This window comes from Arctopsyche grandis, chromosome 2 (genome assembly GCF_051622035.1).
Source record: "Arctopsyche grandis isolate Sample6627 chromosome 2, ASM5162203v2, whole genome shotgun sequence".
Lineage (NCBI taxonomy): Eukaryota > Metazoa > Arthropoda > Insecta > Trichoptera > Hydropsychidae > Arctopsyche > Arctopsyche grandis.
This window is the reverse complement of record NC_135356.1, coordinates 4,738,842-4,759,977: the sequence shown is the minus strand read 5'-3', so window position 1 is coordinate 4,759,977 and position 21,136 is coordinate 4,738,842. Positions and strand designations below refer to the sequence as shown.

The following is a 21,136-nucleotide window of genomic DNA, read 5'->3' as shown; positions in this document are numbered from 1 at the left end:
TCTTTTTCTTACTTTAAATTTCTATTATTTAGTAATTATTATTATAACCCCACATAGCTTATGTTTATCACTATTCAAAGATTTTCTTCATTAAGCTGTTTTTATTTTACTTCATTGTCATAAATTATTTTTAGAAACTTTTTTAGTATTCGTTGTAATGCTGTCTGTTTCTGTTTTTAAAAAATAAAATAAATAAAAACACTCACTCGATATCTCATATTAAAATCTATACAATTTTTGAAAAGTTTTTTATAAAAAACATTGCAAAATGTTCTTTTAAAAATTGTTGCGGTGCTTACTTTAAGATATTTAGATAAGATTTAATTTTGACATTTAAATAATACATTAATAATTACTTTCATAACTATTTAACGTGTTGAAAAGTTGGAATATTCGATTTTCAAAAATTTTAAATAAAACCCCATGAAAAATAGAAAAAATAATAAAAAATAATAATAAATTATTATTTTCCCAGGGTCTGGGTTCGCTCTCGGTGGCCCTATTCATTCGTAAATCTATAATTGTATAATAAAAACACAATTCTTGCGAAAGTTTTGAGGTAAAAATCAAAGCAAAAATAAATTCACCGATATATCATCTAAACATATATGGAATATTTTTTTATTTGACGTAAATGTGCATTTCAACGAAAATGCATTTGGCACACTATTGGTGAAACATCACCGAATAATAATCTAAACGACTGTGCGCGAGAACGGCGAATCAAGGGTTTACTAAATTATACACTTTATTCAAATTGCATTCGAAAAATTCAAATGGTATGCAAATCGAACTGGATTTGACCTATTGAAAACGAAATAATCCAACCCGAAGAACCGGATTGTCGTAAACGAATGACCAGGGGTTTCGTTTAACCCCAACATCGCATCACGACAGTAATTTAGTTTGATGTGAAGATGTCCTCGTCATGGCTACAAATGCGTAATTATAAATCAAACGGTCATCACGCATTATAAATAATAAGCACTTAACAGTTCGCCAAGGTTGGCATATATTAAATATATAAATTAAATTATCGACGCGTGAAACGCACACAGGTTGAGGACGTCTGGTCAAAGCTAACAAACGTAGTCGTGAAGAAATAAATATATATATATATATATATATATATATATATATATATATATATATATATATATATATATATATATTTGTATATTTGAAAGTGAACGTGAATACGTTTTCTATTGCCCATTTTTAATCCAACGGAATTCATCCAGTCCCTTAGTTTAAAAACGACATATTGAAAATCGATCGTTTATATTTTTTTTCAAAGATTACTCATCACTTATTAACTTCAAGTTACTGAGAGTAGCCTGAATTTTTATTTAAAAATATTTTTTGGACAGTCGTCAGTCCCAGAACTAATTTAAGAACCTGAGAAAATGCTGGGACGGGGTATTATGTTTAATTGAGAGTTATTTTTAGATTAAATAAATCAAAAATGTGTTCATATATGAATATTAATTTATAAGGCCTATACTCAACCTAAACTATTTCATGAGCAGTCTATAAGTACATGCATCATTTGATAAAAAACAAAGTTCATAAGGAAATGGAGGCGTCACTCGAGACCAAGTATATGTACATACATATGTATGTATTTGTGTACATACTTATTTTATTATTTACATAGATATATACCAGGAAGGCTTGACAGGAGGACCCCAATGCGCCTTCTTGGACAATTAATTACAAACAATGCAGTATTTTATTACTACATCAATCACTGTATTTCCAGAAGCTGAAGAACACGAAATAACAATTCATTACAGAATTAATCCTTTGAGACATTTATGGATTTAGATTTTGTACATAATTTTTACAAATTATACACACAATAAATACAGAAGATTTGTGACAGCAGAAAATATGATGTTTTGCCAATTTTGAGGAACCGTTTCAACAAAGATCGGATAAAATTGGCAAATTCTGATAAGAAACGATCGATTTGGAGTCAAAAATACCCCCAAATCTAACCAGCAGTATGGCGGATCGAACCCACTTGGTGCTAAATATACACGTTACCATTAAGCCATACTGCTGACTATTTTGCCATACTGCTGGCTATTAAGCCATAATGCTGGCTAATATATATATAATAATACGTTACTCAAGTTAAAGGTTGTATATATGTACATATGTATATGAAGGTATAATACGCAGTTAAATAGTGACTGTAATTGAATAATAATTTTCGATTAGGAAACGCCCAGTACATATGGTTTTGCATGTTTAAAATCTTCTCATGTTCATGACGAATCGATTGATTATACATACATACCTATATGTATAAACTAACATTTATGTACAAATGTCTATGTATAGAGACCTGTTATTTTAGCATTTTGCGGTAGATGTTAAAATTCACAATAGATGTTAACTTGTGCGAAAATCGTAAAATATGCGAATGGATGCTAAAAATATTAAAAAAATAATAATTTTTGCTAAAGAAGTAACACTATAATAAATCAGTTTAATCACTATAATCTTCCTAACCCTTTGATTATTTATATACATATATGGAACTAATTTTAAAAATATTATAGTAAGAAATTTCGGACATAAAACAATGGCAAAAACGGTCTAAGTAAACATTTTACTCGGGAAGCCAAGTTCTTTGATTCCATTTAAATCCGTCTACTTCTATGATCAAAATAATGGAAATTGGTTTTCGACATTTTTAGATTTGTTTTGGTTTTCGATTTTATGGGGTGGACTCTTGATTTAGTAATAGCTTAAAAGAGTAATTTTTGGAAACATGTTCAATACTCAGTTTTAATCATTTTTAAGTTAATTTTTCAAATTCTTGTATTTATATATGTACATATTTGTCCTTGTATTTTTCCATATTATTATTTTTTAATTAATACTTATTGTGTCCGCTTTAAATTATATGTGCATATTTTGAAAATTATTTCTACTAAAAATATATGCAAATAAAATGCTAAAATTGATAAAAATTATATGCTGGGTTTAATATAGAACTTATGCATATGTATATGTGTTACACCGAATCCATGAAATTGTCTATTACAAGCATTCGGCAAGAGAATTGCCGAATGCGTGAAAAATGCAAGCACGTTGCCCAGTTCACGGATTCCGTAAATTCTTTCCCGAATGCGTGAACTGGACAGCGTGTTATATTATAACCAAGTGTCAAAGTGACAGCTGAATAAGGATGTTTAATTTACATATTATTATGTATAATTTGACTACATACATATGTTTCACTGTTAAAATATTGATCAAAATGTATAAAAATGGCATTAATTTATGTATAAGTCATATGAGATGATCGAAACATATGTATGTAGTCATATTATACATAATAATATGTAAATTAAACATCCTTATTCAGCTGTCACTTTGACATTTGTCCACGCTGTCCAGTTCTAAAAAACAGCACCGGAGCGCTGCTGTCTATTTGCCGACTCCATGCTTTGAGCAGACAAATTCTTGCCGAATACACGCATTCGCCAAAGAATTTGCCAAATCCGTGAACTGGGCAACGTGATTGCATTGCATTCGGCAATTCTCTTGCCGAATGCGTGTAATAGACAATTTCACGGATTCGGTGTAACATATGTACATATTTGTAATTCGAAAAACCGAATAAAGAGGTTATGAAACTAGAAAAGCTACAGAATTTTTTTTTTTCAAAATATTATTGAATGATCCTAATTTTATTGTAAAAAATTAAAAATTAAGTTTAAATTATTGATCGTATATTTAGGTATATAAAAGTGCAATCGTATTAAACGGAAAATGTTTTTCATTATGATTTCAGACTGTTGTCTTAGAAGAGGGAAGCGAGGCGTACGAGCGATGGGAAGAAGTGCCATTTCCATTAGATTTCAAAGTGTATATCTTCAACATTACAAACAAAGATGAAGTTATAGCTGGAAAAAAGCCGAACCTTACAGAAATTGGACCTTATGTTTATAAGTATGATTGATGCTTAATTTATCGAATTAAAATTGTGAAATTTAATCATTTTTTGATGCAAATCCCAAATCAAGAAAATGAAATGCTAGTTTCCGAGTTTTCCGAGGTACCCGTTTCTTATTATTTTTACGAATCGTCAGTGAAATGTTAGTTAATATAAGAAACTTACGTTGAAACAATAGTATCTGTTTACTTGGTTACCATATCAATTAATCAACATTCAGTATTTGTATTGTGAAAGTGTGAATGAAAACCCCACACCTACTATACATACTTAAATAAATATGTAGTTATTTTATCATATGTGTGTTTATATTTACAGGCAATATAGAAAAAAATTTGATATATCTTTGGAAGATGGTATTTGGACATATCATCAACAACAAAAATTCGTATTCGACGAAAAAAAATCTGGCGAACTGTTGGAAACCGACGAAGTCGACATTCTCAACGTGCCATTAAATGTATTGACTAATTTTAATACTAATTTCTAATTTTTTATACTATATTTGTAAGACAAAAGTCAATGTTCTGATTTTAAATTTCTAAAATTAGATTATTACTTTTATAAGATTTAATTTGAAAATGAGTCTTTGAGTTTAAATATTCACATTATACATACATACCTATATGTATAAACTAACATTTATGTACAATGTCACATGTCAATGTCAATGACACGTCAATGAATGTATGTATGTATGTTTGTATGTATGTACATAAAATCATGTTCTACACGCAAGGAGATGCGGAATCATATGAGTACGTGACCTCCCATCCTACTCGCGCACACGCAAATAAAGCTGTGGTGTAAAAATAGAGAATTTGAATGTTCGAATATCAGGACAAACAAACTTTGTAATTCAAAATAACTCGAAGACTAATTTTGATTGCATGTATCGTTTAAAATTATCTTTTTCTTTAAAATGGAAAATAATATTTAAAAATTTTAAAGGCAATCCTCCAAGTAGCTGAATCAAAAGGTTTATTAGACACTGTGAACAAAGATCTCGACGAAATTTTTTTGGGTGAAACGGACATTGTTATAAGAACGCAAGTTAAAAATTTGTTATTCGAAGGAATAAAATTTTGTGAAAAAGGACGGCCATTAGTAATCTGCCTCGCAATTCGTAATCTACCAATTAAAACCCTGAGAAAAGGAGATGATAACTCCTTATATATATCTATGTTTAATCATGTACGTATCATTGTTTTTTTTTATTTTCTTTTGTATGTAACACACACAAAATTCTAAATTCGGCTGTTTTTCTTAGAAAAATACAAAACCCGACGGTAAATACGAAGTTTTCGATGGAAAAGACAACATAGAAGACCTGGGAAGGATCGCTAAATGGGAAGGTAGTTCCACTCTGAAGATTTGGTCGGGTGATGATTCGACGTGCAACATGATCAACGGCACCGACTCTACAATATATGCACCGCGCGTGTATAAAAACAAAGATATATTCATTTATAACTCGGATATTTGTAGGTGAGTGGATGTGTATTCGCTAAAGCTTACATATAAATTCATACAGTGCATGGACATAAAGTTGCAGTACACTGAGAAAAAAAACACATTTTCAAGTTTCATTGCATTTTTTTCGGATTAGTATATATTTATATATATATATATATATATATATATATATATATATATATATATATATATATATATATATATATATATATATATATATATATATATATATATATATATATATATATATATATAAAGAGGAAAATAATAGAAAAGGGAAAAACGGTCTAATGTTACAACTGTTTCAGATCTGTGAGAACTCGTTTCGAGAAAAAAGTGTTTTATCAAGGTATCAAAGGATTTAGGTACGTCGCTTCTGAGGAAACTTTAGAAGCTCCTTCTGTAGAAAATGGTACCATGTGCTTCTGTCTGAATCAAACTATTGGAATAACACAACCTAACGGTTGTCTCAAAAAAGGGGCCATGGAGCTTTATCCTTGTTTTGGTATGATATGCGTGATATAAATAAATCAATCTCACTCTCTCTCTCCTACACACACAACATGCAAATTATACATCTCCATTCAATGGTCCTTATAGAGGTTGATTTATCGTTAGGAATACAAAATTAGGAGGAATCTGTTGTTAATTGTGGATTATGAGTTTATAACATCAGCGTAAACAATAAAAACAATCGAACGAGTAAACTGTCACTTCCGGTTGACGGGTGTTCGCCAAATTGAAATATTTTAGTTCGATACACCCAAAGGTTTCTGAGACAAACATGAAAAACCTTGATTTAAAGTACTACTTCCGGTTGAGATAAAAATTTTATTTTATAAAATTTATAATTCTATTACATGTATAAACATTTCAGTCTGATCTGTTTAACGGTTCGGGAGATAATTGAATCCAAAAACTTAAAAAAGGGGACCCGTCGTATCGATAAGCATTTCAGTAACCGATACTAAGTTTCAGTTCGATAGGAGTAACGGTGTTCAAAAAATTCCCAAAATACACACACACACACACATACACATTTTTTTCTGGTTCATGAAAATGTGATCAGTGATTGATTCTGAGTTAGAATCAGTCAAAATCCAGAGTTCGAATTTTCACATCATCACAAAACTTCATCTATTGTTACTACATATATATATAAAGTAAAAATTGCATACTCCAGTTATAAGATTTTCAATAAATATTTGAAAAATCTTCAAAACTTCAAACACCTTAAATAAAATTTTGTCATTCAATTAAAAGTATTCTGTGTACCAGCGCTGACCGAACGGTAGGTCACGGGCTTTTGGTAGGTCATGGGATTTTTGATTTCAATATTCTATTCCAGTGATGGTGAACCATTTTACGTTCGCGTGCCAAAATTTATGAATATTTATTTACTGAGCGCCAAGCGTGGCAAGGATTATTCAATGAAGGAATAAAAGAAGCCTTCAAAATATAACGTTTTATTAAATGAGCGTATTTGTTTTTATAAAAATGAAAATATGATATAAAAAGACTTTTTAAAAATAATCTAAAAACTAAAATTTTAATATAATCTAATGTTTTGAAAAAAAATTATATCTAAGTACATTTATTTATTTATTACAATTATGCTATAGTGACATTACACAGTACATAGTTCCAAGTCATCACCAATGCTAAACAAAAAAAAGAAAAAAGTATACAATTAAATAGATGAAAATAAAATAAAACATAATGAAAAACAAAATAAGCATAAACAAATAACCAAAAAAATATATAATAATAGTACATGCTACGATCCCAAACTAAGCAATCCCTCAACCAGGTCAGTCTATTTCAGATTAAACAAATCCAAACTAAAAATCCGGTTGAAGAGCTTGATGCCTCTGGCAACAGGCGACAAAACCATCAAATCGGTACGTGCCCCAGATGAGGAGAATAAATTGAGGTATCTAATATTTCTGATTTGGCTTGAAGCAAGAAGTTCAATTCAGCCAGAATTTGAGGATTGCTCACCAAACCAACCAGTAATTTATAAAAATTTTTTCCCTAATATTCTATACTAGTTGTTTTACCCGGCTTCGCTCAGTATTTGTAATATAAACGGCGTAAACATGGCGAATCTAATAGTAAATATTCATTTGTTTTTTATTAAATTTATTTGAATCGAAAAAAAAATCGAATCGTCGTCATAGAAAATTTTATTTCTAAACCAAAGATACATATATACATACTTACATACATACAAATTCTCTTTCAAAATTATATATTTTAATGTACATACATATATAAAAATACGCAACAATTATTTATTGATGACATCTTTGCTGTTGTTGATTCGATGCTAAATAACTTTTGTTTTATATTTCGTGACTTTTAACGATACGCATGACAAACTGGATTCAATCATTAATGTTTTTCTTAAACTTTTTATTTTATATTTTTTTTTATAGATTTTATAAAATTAATTTCAGAAAATTATAACTCACGTAGGAAAGAAAATTGTTTATGTCAAAAATTTCTGAATTGATTTTCCAAGTTCTAATTACTTCTTCCTATGCCTTGTTTCTTATTCTTCATTTTCTGTATATAACTGATAAAATTGTAAATACCTCGCATGCTATCAAAAATTTTATACGTGTCACCTTTGGCACGCATGCCTCAGATTTATCACCCCTGTTCTATTCCACATTCGATATTTTCATATATACATATGTACATATATACGAAATGAAATTTAACGAAGGTCAAGTTCATTGATGCACGTTTTTAATTTACAAATTTAATTTAAAATTGACAGTGAAACTGGTATACTCATACATATGTATATGTATGTATGTATGTATGTATGTATGTATTAACATATGTAAGGCGAAATATTTGTAAATACTATAATTTTAATAAATGTTTGTGTTCGTCATAAAGCGTTGCATTTTTTTTTATTTATATATATATATATATATATATATATATATATATATATATATATACATATGTATACGTACATACTACATACATATGTATTATATGTACGTGTTTAAAAAATTAACATTTAACATTTTGTAACTTAATTGAACGTACTTAACATTTTATTGCAGGAATATGTACATAAATATGTATGTCTATTAACATAAGTTATTTTCAAATTGTGATCATATTTTATATTTACAATTACACAGTTAATAACTACGAGTATAATTATACACCGATTGCAATCGTGCTTAAGATTGATTTGATTCCAAAACCATATTTTAATTTGCGAAGATTATTCAAATGAGCTTTTAACGACGGTGTACTAATTTTATATATGTATGTACATACATATATATTTTATTTACCCGCTTTGCAATCTGTTTTATATTTCAAATTTGAAAACTATTTTTTCCCATATAATTTATTTGTCACATTATACGAAAAATCAATCACATTTGCAAACACATTCATACATAGATCATAGATTTTTTTTCAGTAAAGTCGATAGTACTCTCCAATCCGGCCAACGTAATGATTAACTAAAAATTTCAATTTATTTAGATATACATATGTATGTCAATGTGAATATTGATGATAAATTTAGTTTAATCCAACACGGGCCGAGTACTACATATATTTAAATAATATAATGCACGAGGAAAGAATACAGGTAAGCGTAGGTTAATGCTTGTCAGGTCAAATATTCCAAATTGACATGCCAAGGTAGTTAATTATTATTTGGACTCTGACTAATTAATCACAGCTGTCAGAGTTCATTGAATTCATTGAGATTTATATATGAATATGTACATATTTATATGTTTGTATTTCTGTACGTGTAAATGTGTATCTTCGATACACGATTAAATATCTACACACTTTTTACTTTTTTTTTAATTGAAGAACACATTGAGTACGAATATCAGTGTCATCATTTCCTTTTTTATTAAAAAAAAACTCGTCATAGCATTTCGTATGAAAATGTAAAGTTCACGCGGCCAACAAACACTTGTTTAGATGAAGAGACAAGGTCGACTATTGAAATCAACGTTTGATTGACGAAACGCAAATATACAAAATATACACCTATTCTATCTCACGAAGGCGTATTTTATATCCAATTCGCACTAAAAAAGGAGCGTATTTTCTCCCCTCAAAAAAAAAACTCTATGAATGTACCTTTATTACACTGATCTGTCCTTTAGATTTATTTATATTCTAAAATTGCTCTTCTGTCCTTTATTTTGTAATATCGACTATTGCTAAAAATATCAACATTAAAATATTCAAAGATGCAATTCATAAATTTTATCAAATCTGTATTGCTAAAATTTTATCCGAGCGACAAAAAAAAAGTAAAAATTACCGGAGCGAAGATCAATCTTTACTAAATTTGATTTCTTTTTGTTCATGAGATGTGAGCATTTACAAAAATGCGCAAGTTTTACAGTTTTTTGGTTTTTACAGTCTTTAAAATCTAATACATATTGCTATGTCAAAAGTGACTATAGGAATAAATAGTCACATGCTTTGCCTATTGATTGTGGCTTTTTAATGATTTAATTAAATGCTTAATTGATTATCTAGCGAATTTTAAAAGTCACAAACATACAAATTTTGCGTGATGTTATTATTATGATTTTATTTCGCTAATTTTTCACTTTATCACGTTTATAAAGACTGGTTTTCTATCTCAATATAGTTTTTATCTAAACGAACCGATTCAAGCGGTAAATTTCTTTTAATGTATAATAAACTAGTTGTTTTACCCGGCTTCGCTCAGTATTTTTAATACAAACAGCTTAAACATGGCAAAACTAATAGTAAATATTAATTTATTTTTTTATTAAATTCGTCATAGAAACTGTTTTGTTTACGCAGTTCCCCTCCAGCGAATGCCCCTGCGCCCCCCGGGCTTTCGCCACCAGCGCCCCCCGGGCCTTAGCCTCCGGCGCCCCCCGGGCTTTCATCCCCGTCCCCCGTCCCCATGTCATCATGGAAATTTTGACTTGTTTTCGAAGTTCCCAACCATTATCCAATCAACAATATTTACTTACATACAAAGTCTCTTTCGAAATTATATGTAAATACATTAGATACATATAAAATTGTAATTTTTTTATATTATTTTATAATAAATGTTTTAAACTTATAAATGATTTTATAACATAACAAATGCTTTCTAAGTTTATAGCATATACTATATAAAACACTAAAGTTTTTCTTCTATTTTGTATTTTTCGTCATTTGTTGGTATATGTATGTATTTATGTCCCTTTTTTTTCGTCAACGGTCTGACGAAAAATACAACAACAATACGAAAAATACAGTCTACAGTTCTGACGTTATCGAACAAATAATTCGCTTTTTTCCGATTCAAAGGGTTCGAAGTTTCCGGGGGCGTAAGCGCCGAGGGAGGGAGGAAGCGCAGACCCCGGGGGTGTACATATAATTTTTTATAAGAGACTTACTATATACATATATAGTATTCAAATAAATTTAATAAAATGTTCACTATTAGATGAGTCATGTTTAAGCGGTTTATATTACAAATACCGAGCGAAGCCGGGTAATAAAGCTAGTTTATTATAAAATAGGAGCATAAAAAATTTATAATTTTAAATTTTGAATGCGTGAATTGATTCGTTTAGATAGAAAAAAAATTGAGATAGAAAACCAATCTTTATAAAGGTGATAAAGTGAAAAATTAGCGAAACAAAATGATAATAATAACATCAGGGAAAAAAAGTATATTTGTGCCTTTTATAACATAAAAAATGCATTCTACATATGTCCTTTATTTTCTCTAAAAATATATGCTTACCGTACGTGTACAGTTCCAATGGACACGTATGTATTTGTTTCATATATGTATGTACATACGTGTACATATGTATGTACATGTACATTCAAAACTCTCTCGGTAAATTTTTTTTGAAATACGCCTTCGTGGGTCGAAAATTCATATGCAACGGGGGCGTAGTCACTTTGGGGTTAAAATTAAGATATATGTAGTGTGCATATTCTATGGCCGTGTTTTTATTTATTCGGAAATTCCTCATTAATCGTGAGTGTAAATCATCGGCTGGATACATAAGCGAAAATCTGTCCGCATACAAATATACACATACATATTGATTTTGTTTATTTTACGATTTGCGGTTAGAGCGCGCAATTCGCCGAATTGGAAATTTAAATTTTTACTATTTTGAAAATGTTGTCATCTCGTCAGAAGGGTTTTTAATTGTTTTTTCCGCGTATCTTTGAATATTGCCGAGAATTGTATTATAAATCAAGTGTATTCGAGTGCTCATGAGACATCGTGCCTTCGCGGAAAACGAAGGCTTTATGGAAATATTCAGCAAATTGCTATAGCATATAAAAGTTTACGTAATTACAATTGATGGACATCCAGGAAATTAGTTGTACATTAGATGCTAATTTGACGCAAGTAATATTTTATGTAAATAGTTTCTAAAAATTTTAGATTATCATTTACTTTAACATGAATTAACACTTTCGTGTGTATTATTTTGATTGATTATTAGCTGTATATTTTCAAAATCCATTTATACCCGCATACACTTATATATACATGTATATATATATATATATATATATATATATATATATATATATATATATATATATATATATATATATATATATATATATGTGTATATGTATATTTTTTACATATTTTCACAAATGCTCAATTATTTTTATTTTTAATTACACTTTTTGTTTTTTTTTCATCTACATACATACATACATACATTTTAATCTACGTATATACATATGTATGTCATCGCCTATGGGGCTTGCCAAATGCGTGTCCGATTTTACAAAATTATTTTTATTTTATTTATCCCATGTCCCTTTTTCGAATAGATCATTTCGAGATGAATTAATAGAATTTGATGTATGCATTAAACAAATTTTAAAGTCTCCAAATCGAAAGTAAACCTATACATGATTTAGAAAAACCTTGAATTATTTACTGTCTATAAGCGAAGCTATCCAATTAGTGGAAGATATTGTGATCGAATGCAAGATTGTTTTATTTTATTTTTTTCTTTCTGAAAAGGTTTCTATAATATTTCACATTTCTATTATAATAGAAAAATAATTCCAATGAAACTGTTTTTTTTTTCTCCAACTGGATTTATTTTTCTCTACCTTTTTACCTTTTGACCTTTAATAAACATCTCTCATCTACTTGAACCTTCAACCCTTGTTTTTTATAATATTTGATGGTGTATTTCACGTATGTATTATATCTGTCGTTTTTTTTATATTATTGATATATTCAATGTGGACCGTAATGTCACAATGGTACAAAACCCTTTTTCTTTATTCGAAATTGAATTCATTGTACAACGCATTTCGATTGATACATTGAAATCGGGCATGTAATTCAACAGTTCAAATATTTACTTTAAAAAAATAATATTTATTCTATATTAAAAATATTTAATATAGAATAAATATTAATTAAAAATATTTTTTTTAATAAATATGAGTTATTTTAAAAACTAATAAATAAGATTTTTATATACATATGTACATAGATAATAAATACATACATATGTAAGTACATAGATGTTATGTACATATGTATGTTACATTCTATGCTTATTTCCAGTTGTAATATGTTCCAACTGGCGTTCTAAGTCATTCATATTCGAATACAACTCAATTAGTAACTTATATCTCTACAAGCGCAAATACACTTTTAACAATTTGCCCCAGTTGGAATATTTGAAATGAAACTTTTTTTTGAAAGTTTTGTCGAGATAAATCGATGATTTTTTTTTATTATCCTTAACGTTTCCTTGATACGACGTAAATTTTCCATCGTAGGAAATCTAAATATATAGGGTGACCATATTTCCCAGCATTTATATGACATTATTCACCTGCAATTTATTTTTAAATATTTATGATTCAATCTTGGTTAACATTTTTAGAACAAGTAACCACATACAGTTATCTAATCCACAAAAAATGTTTTTTTTTTCATTTACCGGTAAATACCGGTATACCAGTAGTAGGACACTTTATTTATCGTTTACCGGTTTATGAAAATTGACGGTGCATTGCAACCCCTATAGAAAACACGATTCTTTTAAAGAAGAAAATGAAACGAGATAAAAAATTTAATATATTATTTAGTTGTATTTTACAGTTATTTAAAAAGAGTTATAATTAAAATAATAGCAGAAAGCGATTTAAAAAAAAAATCGTGTATGCATTTCAATGGACGGACAAAACGGAACAAATCCATCAATTTTATGAAAACAACAGGCAAAACACATAACAACGGGACGTATTGTTATTCTAATTATATAGAGATGTTTTTTCCCAAGAACGATCCTGATGATGAATTTCACGGGAATGATCCCGGGTATTTAGAAACTGAACTAGAGCGCACACTGCTTACTTACATACATACAATGCTGGGACAAGGCAACTGTTTATACTTGAACTTTAGATTTTTTAATATAAAAAAAAGACAAATCAATCAATTTTATGAAAACAACAGACAGAACACATAACAACGGGACGTATTGTTATTCTAATTATATAGAGACATTTTTTCTCAGGAACGATCCTGATGATGAATTTTCGGGAATGATCCCGGGTATTTAGAAACACTAATAGGAGCACACAGCTATACTGCTGGCACAAGGCAACTGTTTGAACTTTAGATTTTTTATCTTAAAAAGGACAAATCAATCAACTTTATGAAAACAACAGGCAAAACACATAACAACGGGACGTATGGTTATTCTAATTATATTGACTTTTTTTTCCGGGAATGATCCCGGGTATTTAGAAACACTTACTTACATAGCAACTGTTTGAACTTTAGATTTTTTATCTTAGGCAAAACACATAACAACGGGACGTATGATTATTCCCGGTCTCCGTGACGGGCCGGAATGTGAAATGCCGGAAGGCAAAGATCGAAAATCGAAAGATCTTAAGTCGAAAGATAAAAAAAAGGGTGCATGGTAAACGGTACATACTCACTTAATTTGCGCGAGCAGGATACAACAGGAACAAGAGGAGCAGGCTTTTCCTCCCGTATTCTGCGCGCGCACATTAATACGGGAAGAAAAGCGTGTTCCTCTTGTTCCTGTTGTATCCTGCTCGCGCAAATTAAGTGAGTATGTACCGTTTACCATGCACCCTTTTTTTTTTGATCTTTGCCTTCCAATATTTGCCTTTTCCAGGATTTCATATTCCGGCCCGTGAGGTAGACCCGGTTTTTTTAATTGTTTATAGATACTTTTTTTCCGGGACTGATCCCGGGTATTTAGAAACACTACTAGGAGCGCACGCTGCTTACTTACATAGCTATGTATAATGCTGGCATAAGGCAACTGTCTGACCTCGAGCTTCAGCTTTTTTTATCTTAAAAAAAAGGTTCATCGCCACTGATATGGAGCAGTTTTTCGGTGGCACGTTTGGGGTAGAAGCCGTCGGGGAGGAGGTGATTGATATGAGAGGGGAGGGGATTGGCAAAGGCCTTGCTTTATAAGGCTTGCATGTGATTCTGGTCAAGTGAGTGCACGCCATGGTGTCGCGGCTGCTGGTGATAGTGACGGCTTCGCTGGCGCTGTGGGGGCGAACAGTGGGGGCTCGCTTGTACGAAAGGTGCGAACTTGCTCAAGAGTTGGCCGCCCGGTTGGGGGGTGCGCCCCCAGCAGCCACCTGGGTCTGCATTGCCCAGCACGAGTCCTCCTACGACACTGGAGCCGTGGGTCGGCTGAACGGAGACGGGAGCGCGGATCACGGCCTCTTCCAGATCAGCGATCGCTATTGGTGTGACGGTGGAGCTTGCGGTCTCCCTTGCTCCAGCTTCACCGACGACGACATCTCAGACGACCTGGACTGTGCCCTCTACATCCACCAGCAGCACACGCGTCTCTCGGGAGACGGCTTCAGTGCCTGGACCGTCTACCCCCTATATTGCAACGGACCTCACGTCTACAGCTACATAGACGGCTGCTTCGACAACACCAAGACCACTATCAAATCGGTGAAACATGACCGCAACCAAACCACCACCAAATCGTCAACTCTGTTCGACATCGACAAACTGCTTCCGATCACGACGACGACGACGACCCCCACTACCATCAAAATATACTCGACGAATCGATTTAAAGTCACGACGACAACCTCGAAGTTGACGACTAAGACAACGGCGCCGACGACACTGAAGATGACCTCGCCGAAGACGTCTACGCTGAAGATGACGCCGACTACTACAACGGCGACATTAAAGATGACGACGCCGAAGATATCGACGTTGAAGATGACGACGCCGATCACCACTAAGAAGACCACTTTGAAGATACCACCGCCGCCGAAGCTGAAGCCTTTAGGATTGAAGCCCATATTCAGTTTCGGCACTCTGATCACTAGCACGCCGTTAAAATACAAAAGCGAATTCAAAAAGTACAATTTTGAACATTGAAAGGTGGCCTGTCAGTATTTGTATTCGTGGTTGATTCAAGTTTCGTTCCAGAATATGAAAAGTGAAGAGACCGATTCACAGGCATGAAAATGCACTATTCTTATTTTCATACATTTGTATTCAGTATTAAAGTGGTTCTCGATTTATTTGAATCCATGTAAAATTACGAGCCTCATAATAATGTTCATATGTATATTTATATAGATGATTTTATTTCCGGTCCGGAGATTATTCCGCACAAAGCGATATCGCACTACTCATTACAATCTCGATCACGGAATATCTGCCTGAGAGTTACCCTCGCAAACTATCGTACTAATCGAATGCCAGATATCCCGTATTCGCGATTTTCGTGGCAACGATTGGCGTGTGCGCGATCGCAATGTGCGGGATAATCCGTTTACCTTTATTTCCATATTGCCATTCGAGCTAGTCAAGTCTCAATTAAATGTAATACTTATATATCATAAACTATTATCATTACCCTAACCTACATATACATATATTTCGTAAATCCAATTTTGATACAATTTTTTTTATCATTTAAAATTATTCGAAATCAATATTTGTTTAAAACATGAACAACCATAATTGTATAAAAATAAGGCCGAAAAAGCGCCATAAAAATAATGAAAGTGATACAAATGAGATGAAGGTCGACAAAATAGTTTTTTTTTCCGACCTAAAAAATTTTCAATATGTTGTAAAATATTAATGCGCCGCCGGCATAATTTTTCTTTACGTAAATTTGATACCTGACATATTTTATTTTATTTTTAAATTATTATTGTGTCCCGTTGCACAATGTGCCTCTCTAACCAATTTATAAAATACATACATATTTGGAAGCCGTTTATACGACATTGATTGACAATGCTGTATGAGGCAGTGAAAACATCAAGACGATTTCTGAACCACTGTGGTATTACTGTATAATTTAAGAACCTTAGATTTACTTAGTTTCATATAAAACTTAAATAATTATAATCACATGGACTTAAAATTATTTAAAAAAAAATTGTATCTCCTACAAATTAAACCAGTATTTGTATTTTTTCCTCATCCTACTTTCCCTCTCAATTGCACTTACATACATATGTACATACATACTTATTGTTTTTAGCAAAAGCGCGACTTTGCATTATTGTTATTGCGATTTTAGCACCCCTATGGAGCACATTGCGAATTTTTCATTGAAACGAGTATGGTTTGATATCGATGATACCCAATAAACGAATCTATTATCATATGAACAGGTGCATTTTGTGTAAAAAAAATACAAAACAGGAAGTTTTTAATATGCTCAGCTGTTGATCACTTTAAGATACTTTATTTTATTTTATAATTAATTTATTATTTTCGAAGCGAACAACATATGTATGTACATACATATGCACAAACAACTTTTAAATATCTTATTTTGTATGTATTATTAAAACACATTTAAATCAGTAAACTAAATATGAGCACAAATCTAAACACATATTTCATCTGTATGCACACGCAATCGTTTCTGTATATTATTTTAAAATTTCTGCTATTATTTTGGTATCTTTTTTGCAATTTGCTTGTTTATATTTTCGAAATTTTAGTTATTGTTATATTTGACGAGTTAACTTATATATCATACTATAAATAAAATGATTTTTTATACTTTGTTAATCGTTAAATAACCTCTCCGTAATGTTACAGGTGATTCTTTTGCAAATATCTTATAATGACATAAACTAAATTAGAATTCTAAAAAAAAGGTTTTTTCCGTCAATATTAATAAATTCATTTAATAATATACATGCATATTTTATTGTAGATTCTCATGTCGTTCTATCATATCCACATTTTCTTGACGCAGATGAAGAATATCAATCAGGAGTTAATGGACTTTCGCCAGATAAAGATTTACATAGAATTTTCCTAGACATAGAACCGGTTAGTATTTTTTATTTAAAATCATATCAAACAACGACGAATAGATTATTATTTATGTCATTACCACTGGTGCATAAATTTTAATCAAAATTTAATTTAATTTGTCCAATAAATAAACATTTAATATTTGTAAATCAGCGTTGTTCGGAAACTAATGGAAATTCAAATAAACAGATATTGAATCTGTTTATCTGTTTGGGTAGGCATTTTACTGTTCCCATATATGTATGTATTATTGAAAAAAAAAAGATTTTATAATGTTGTATTGTTACTACTACACATACATATGTAAGTATTAGATAATTACAAATAAAATAATTTAAAAAAATACCAACCATTGAATTTTAGAATACTGGAACACCACTTCGTGGAGGAAAACGAGTACAGTTCAATATGTTCATAAGAAAATTGGAGAATGTAGTTACCACTGATCATTTAACCACTCTTCTAATGCCATTCATGTGGATAGATGAGGTATGTAAACATTAGTTAATATTTTAAAGTAGTTATTGAAATATGAATATACAAATCCATACATATTTTAGTTCTATATACACAAAAAATCCGTACATAAATAGTTTTAAAAAATAAACTTAATTTTTCTAAATATTTAAATGCCCTAATGTGAATAGCAAAAACAAAGATAATGAAATAGCAGTATTATTATTACTATTGTTGCGTAGGGGTGGGTTCAGGATACAAATAAAAGGCCAAAGTCGCTTCACAGCATTTATTCAACGATTCGGGAGGTCTACATGTAACCACCGCTCACTCCAGATTAATCTGATCTACCGTGTGTACATCCTTATAAAGGACAATCCATTGATGTGTCTATTGTCTAGGCACTTGCAGTTCCACCCTGGCGAGTCTATTGTTTACACATGCAATCGCCCAGAAAATAATTGCCATTTTAATTTTATTTTTTTCCTATTTTCGATGTGTATTTTGGGGTAATTGGATTGCGATCGCCCAAAAGACAATTTTTGCCAAGAAATTGGCGAATACGGAATATTTCGAACTCGAGTTCTCGTTAGTATGATAGTTATCGTTAGCGTGATGGACTTTTCGGCTGCCAGATGTTCCATTATAGAGATATTAGTGACTTTTGGGATAGCGCTTTGTGACCAATAATCACCGAACCGTATTTTACACGGTTCGGTGATTATTCCGCAAAAAGCGATCTCGCACACGTCACTAAAATCTCGATCACGGAACATCTGACATCCAAAAACTCCATCAATCGAGAACTCGAGTGCCAGATATTCCGTATTCGCGATTTTTGTGGCACTTTGCGCAATAATCCGTTTACCGTTTAACACATATATACATATTTATATTTTAGATATCTGTAAATTTCATTGTATTTTTCTTACGCTTTGGGACTACATACATACATATGTAGTTCTCTTATACCAAACAGACTACATACATATGTACATATAATAAATTGTTATGTCTTAATAAAAATTATGACTTTATCTATTTTCAGGGTGTTGAACTACCAGATGAATTTATTGATTTTCTGAATACCAGTTTACTTGATATTCTGTTAGTCTTGGCAATAGTAAAATGGGTATTGGTCGGCGTTGGTGGGACAGTGGCAATCGTTTTTATAATGGTATTACTTTTTAAAAAAAAAAGCGATGATATTAAATCTGTATAATTATATAAAAAATAATACTATATCGATGTACGTTCACATTCATGTAAATATGTATATGTATAGACAAAGTGTTTATTCGTCTATATAAAATTTTATTAAATCAATCAGCACTGTCTCATTTTTATCCTCAAATTTGAATTTGAAGAAATAATTTTAGGCATATTTGCATCCATATGTTGTATATACATACATATGTGTATGTAAAAAGTTTTGTGTAAACATGCTGTTTTCGCCATACATCTATTAAAATACTTTGTATGTATACATATAAAAATTATTGTTTCTTTGTTTGATTATTTACTATGTAAATATACCTTATTCAAAGTAGAAAAACGCAATTTTGCATACTATCTCATGATACCCTTAGTTGGACCATTTCGTCTATATGCTGATAAAAATCACCAATTGATACAAAATCATTACTGAGATTTACGAAGTTTTGTCATAATACATTTTGCTAAATGTACATATGTATAAAAGTGAATTTTAAAAAACTTATTTAAGCCAAACGGTTGGTATGTCGTAGATAAGTATAAACCTATCAGACTATTGTCAGACAACAATATTGATTTTTTATATATGTACATATGTACATAGGTGTAGACATTATGTAGAAATAACTCACTATTAAAAACTGTTTTAATGTAAATTTTTATATGTAGAAATTAGCTCATTATTACAAAATGGTAGTTAGTGACTTTTGTCCGTACACAGTTAATTTTCGATTCGATTATGTATTATATTATACAATGTAATACTAGTCAACAAACAGACTTTCGTCTTTATATCATAAAAATATAATACAATATACCAAACGCAATTAAAAAATTGCCGAAAGCAACTCTATTGTCAAAAAAAAAAAATGACAATTCAATTGGTAAATTCAGTTAAAATTTACTTTATTATTAATTACATAATGTAATTAAAAAAAACAAGCATTTTCAGCTATCGAAAAGCGCTATGTATGTACATATAATATGTAGCTTTGTCAACTTTGCGGTATATTTAAAAAAAAAGATAATAAAAAGGAGATAAAACAAACTTTAGATACATATAGACATATGTACATATGTACATATACATATGTATATCGTTTATACAAATTGTGTGCCTACAATATATTTAATATATGTATAACAATAATTTATTTTTCATCTGTGACTAAACTTATATAAATATTGTTAATTCAATAGCTACTTATTAATTATATTATTCCAATTATTCAAAATGTAAAAAAATATTATTATTTATTATTAACGAAATATATTATTGTGACTAGACTAGATAATATCAAATATGTTTTTTTATGTACATAGCTATGATTTGCAAAAAACAAAAAAAATGTAATTAATAAAATTTAATAATGTTATTTAATTTTTATTGAATTAAAATGAATATAAAATTAATATTTGGAAACATTTTTTATAATTTTGAATCACGAATAATATATGCGAACAAAAGAAAACCAAGGTTTTTTTTTCTGAGGCGATATTCTTATTAGATTTCCATTCTATTTGAAACATAATAATATCTAGGAGTATTATTTGAATTGGTAAGCGAGTATGAAATAAAACGCTATAATTTCACCAAATAAATATTTTTGTAAAACTACATTTATTTTTCATAATTTTCAAAGATTCGACAGCAA

The 21,136-nt window shown here is 30.3% G+C and overlaps 2 protein-coding genes across 2 annotated transcripts in view; both read left to right on the top strand.

Annotated features, from left to right (window-relative positions):
* Positions 1-20,886, top strand: part of Snmp2 (Sensory neuron membrane protein 2) — a 30,692-nt gene extending 9,806 nt beyond the window's left edge. The window contains exons 2-9 of the mRNA XM_077446434.1: positions 3,812-3,969; positions 4,292-4,433; positions 4,925-5,167; positions 5,244-5,461; positions 5,758-5,954; positions 17,707-17,825; positions 18,174-18,299; positions 19,315-20,886. Coding sequence (XP_077302560.1) covers positions 3,812-3,969; positions 4,292-4,433; positions 4,925-5,167; positions 5,244-5,461; positions 5,758-5,954; positions 17,707-17,825; positions 18,174-18,299; positions 19,315-19,488 — 1,377 coding nt within the window. The 3' untranslated portion in view covers positions 19,489-20,886. The remainder of the gene's footprint in view (positions 1-3,811; positions 3,970-4,291; positions 4,434-4,924; positions 5,168-5,243; positions 5,462-5,757; positions 5,955-17,706; positions 17,826-18,173; positions 18,300-19,314) is intronic.
* Positions 14,773-16,934, top strand: LOC143922973 (uncharacterized). Its single transcript, XM_077446435.1, has one exon. The coding sequence runs from the start codon at positions 14,991-14,993 to the stop codon at positions 15,894-15,896; it is 906 nt and encodes a 301-aa protein (XP_077302561.1). The 5' UTR covers positions 14,773-14,990; the 3' UTR covers positions 15,897-16,934.
* Positions 20,887-21,136: the final 250 nt, after the last annotated feature.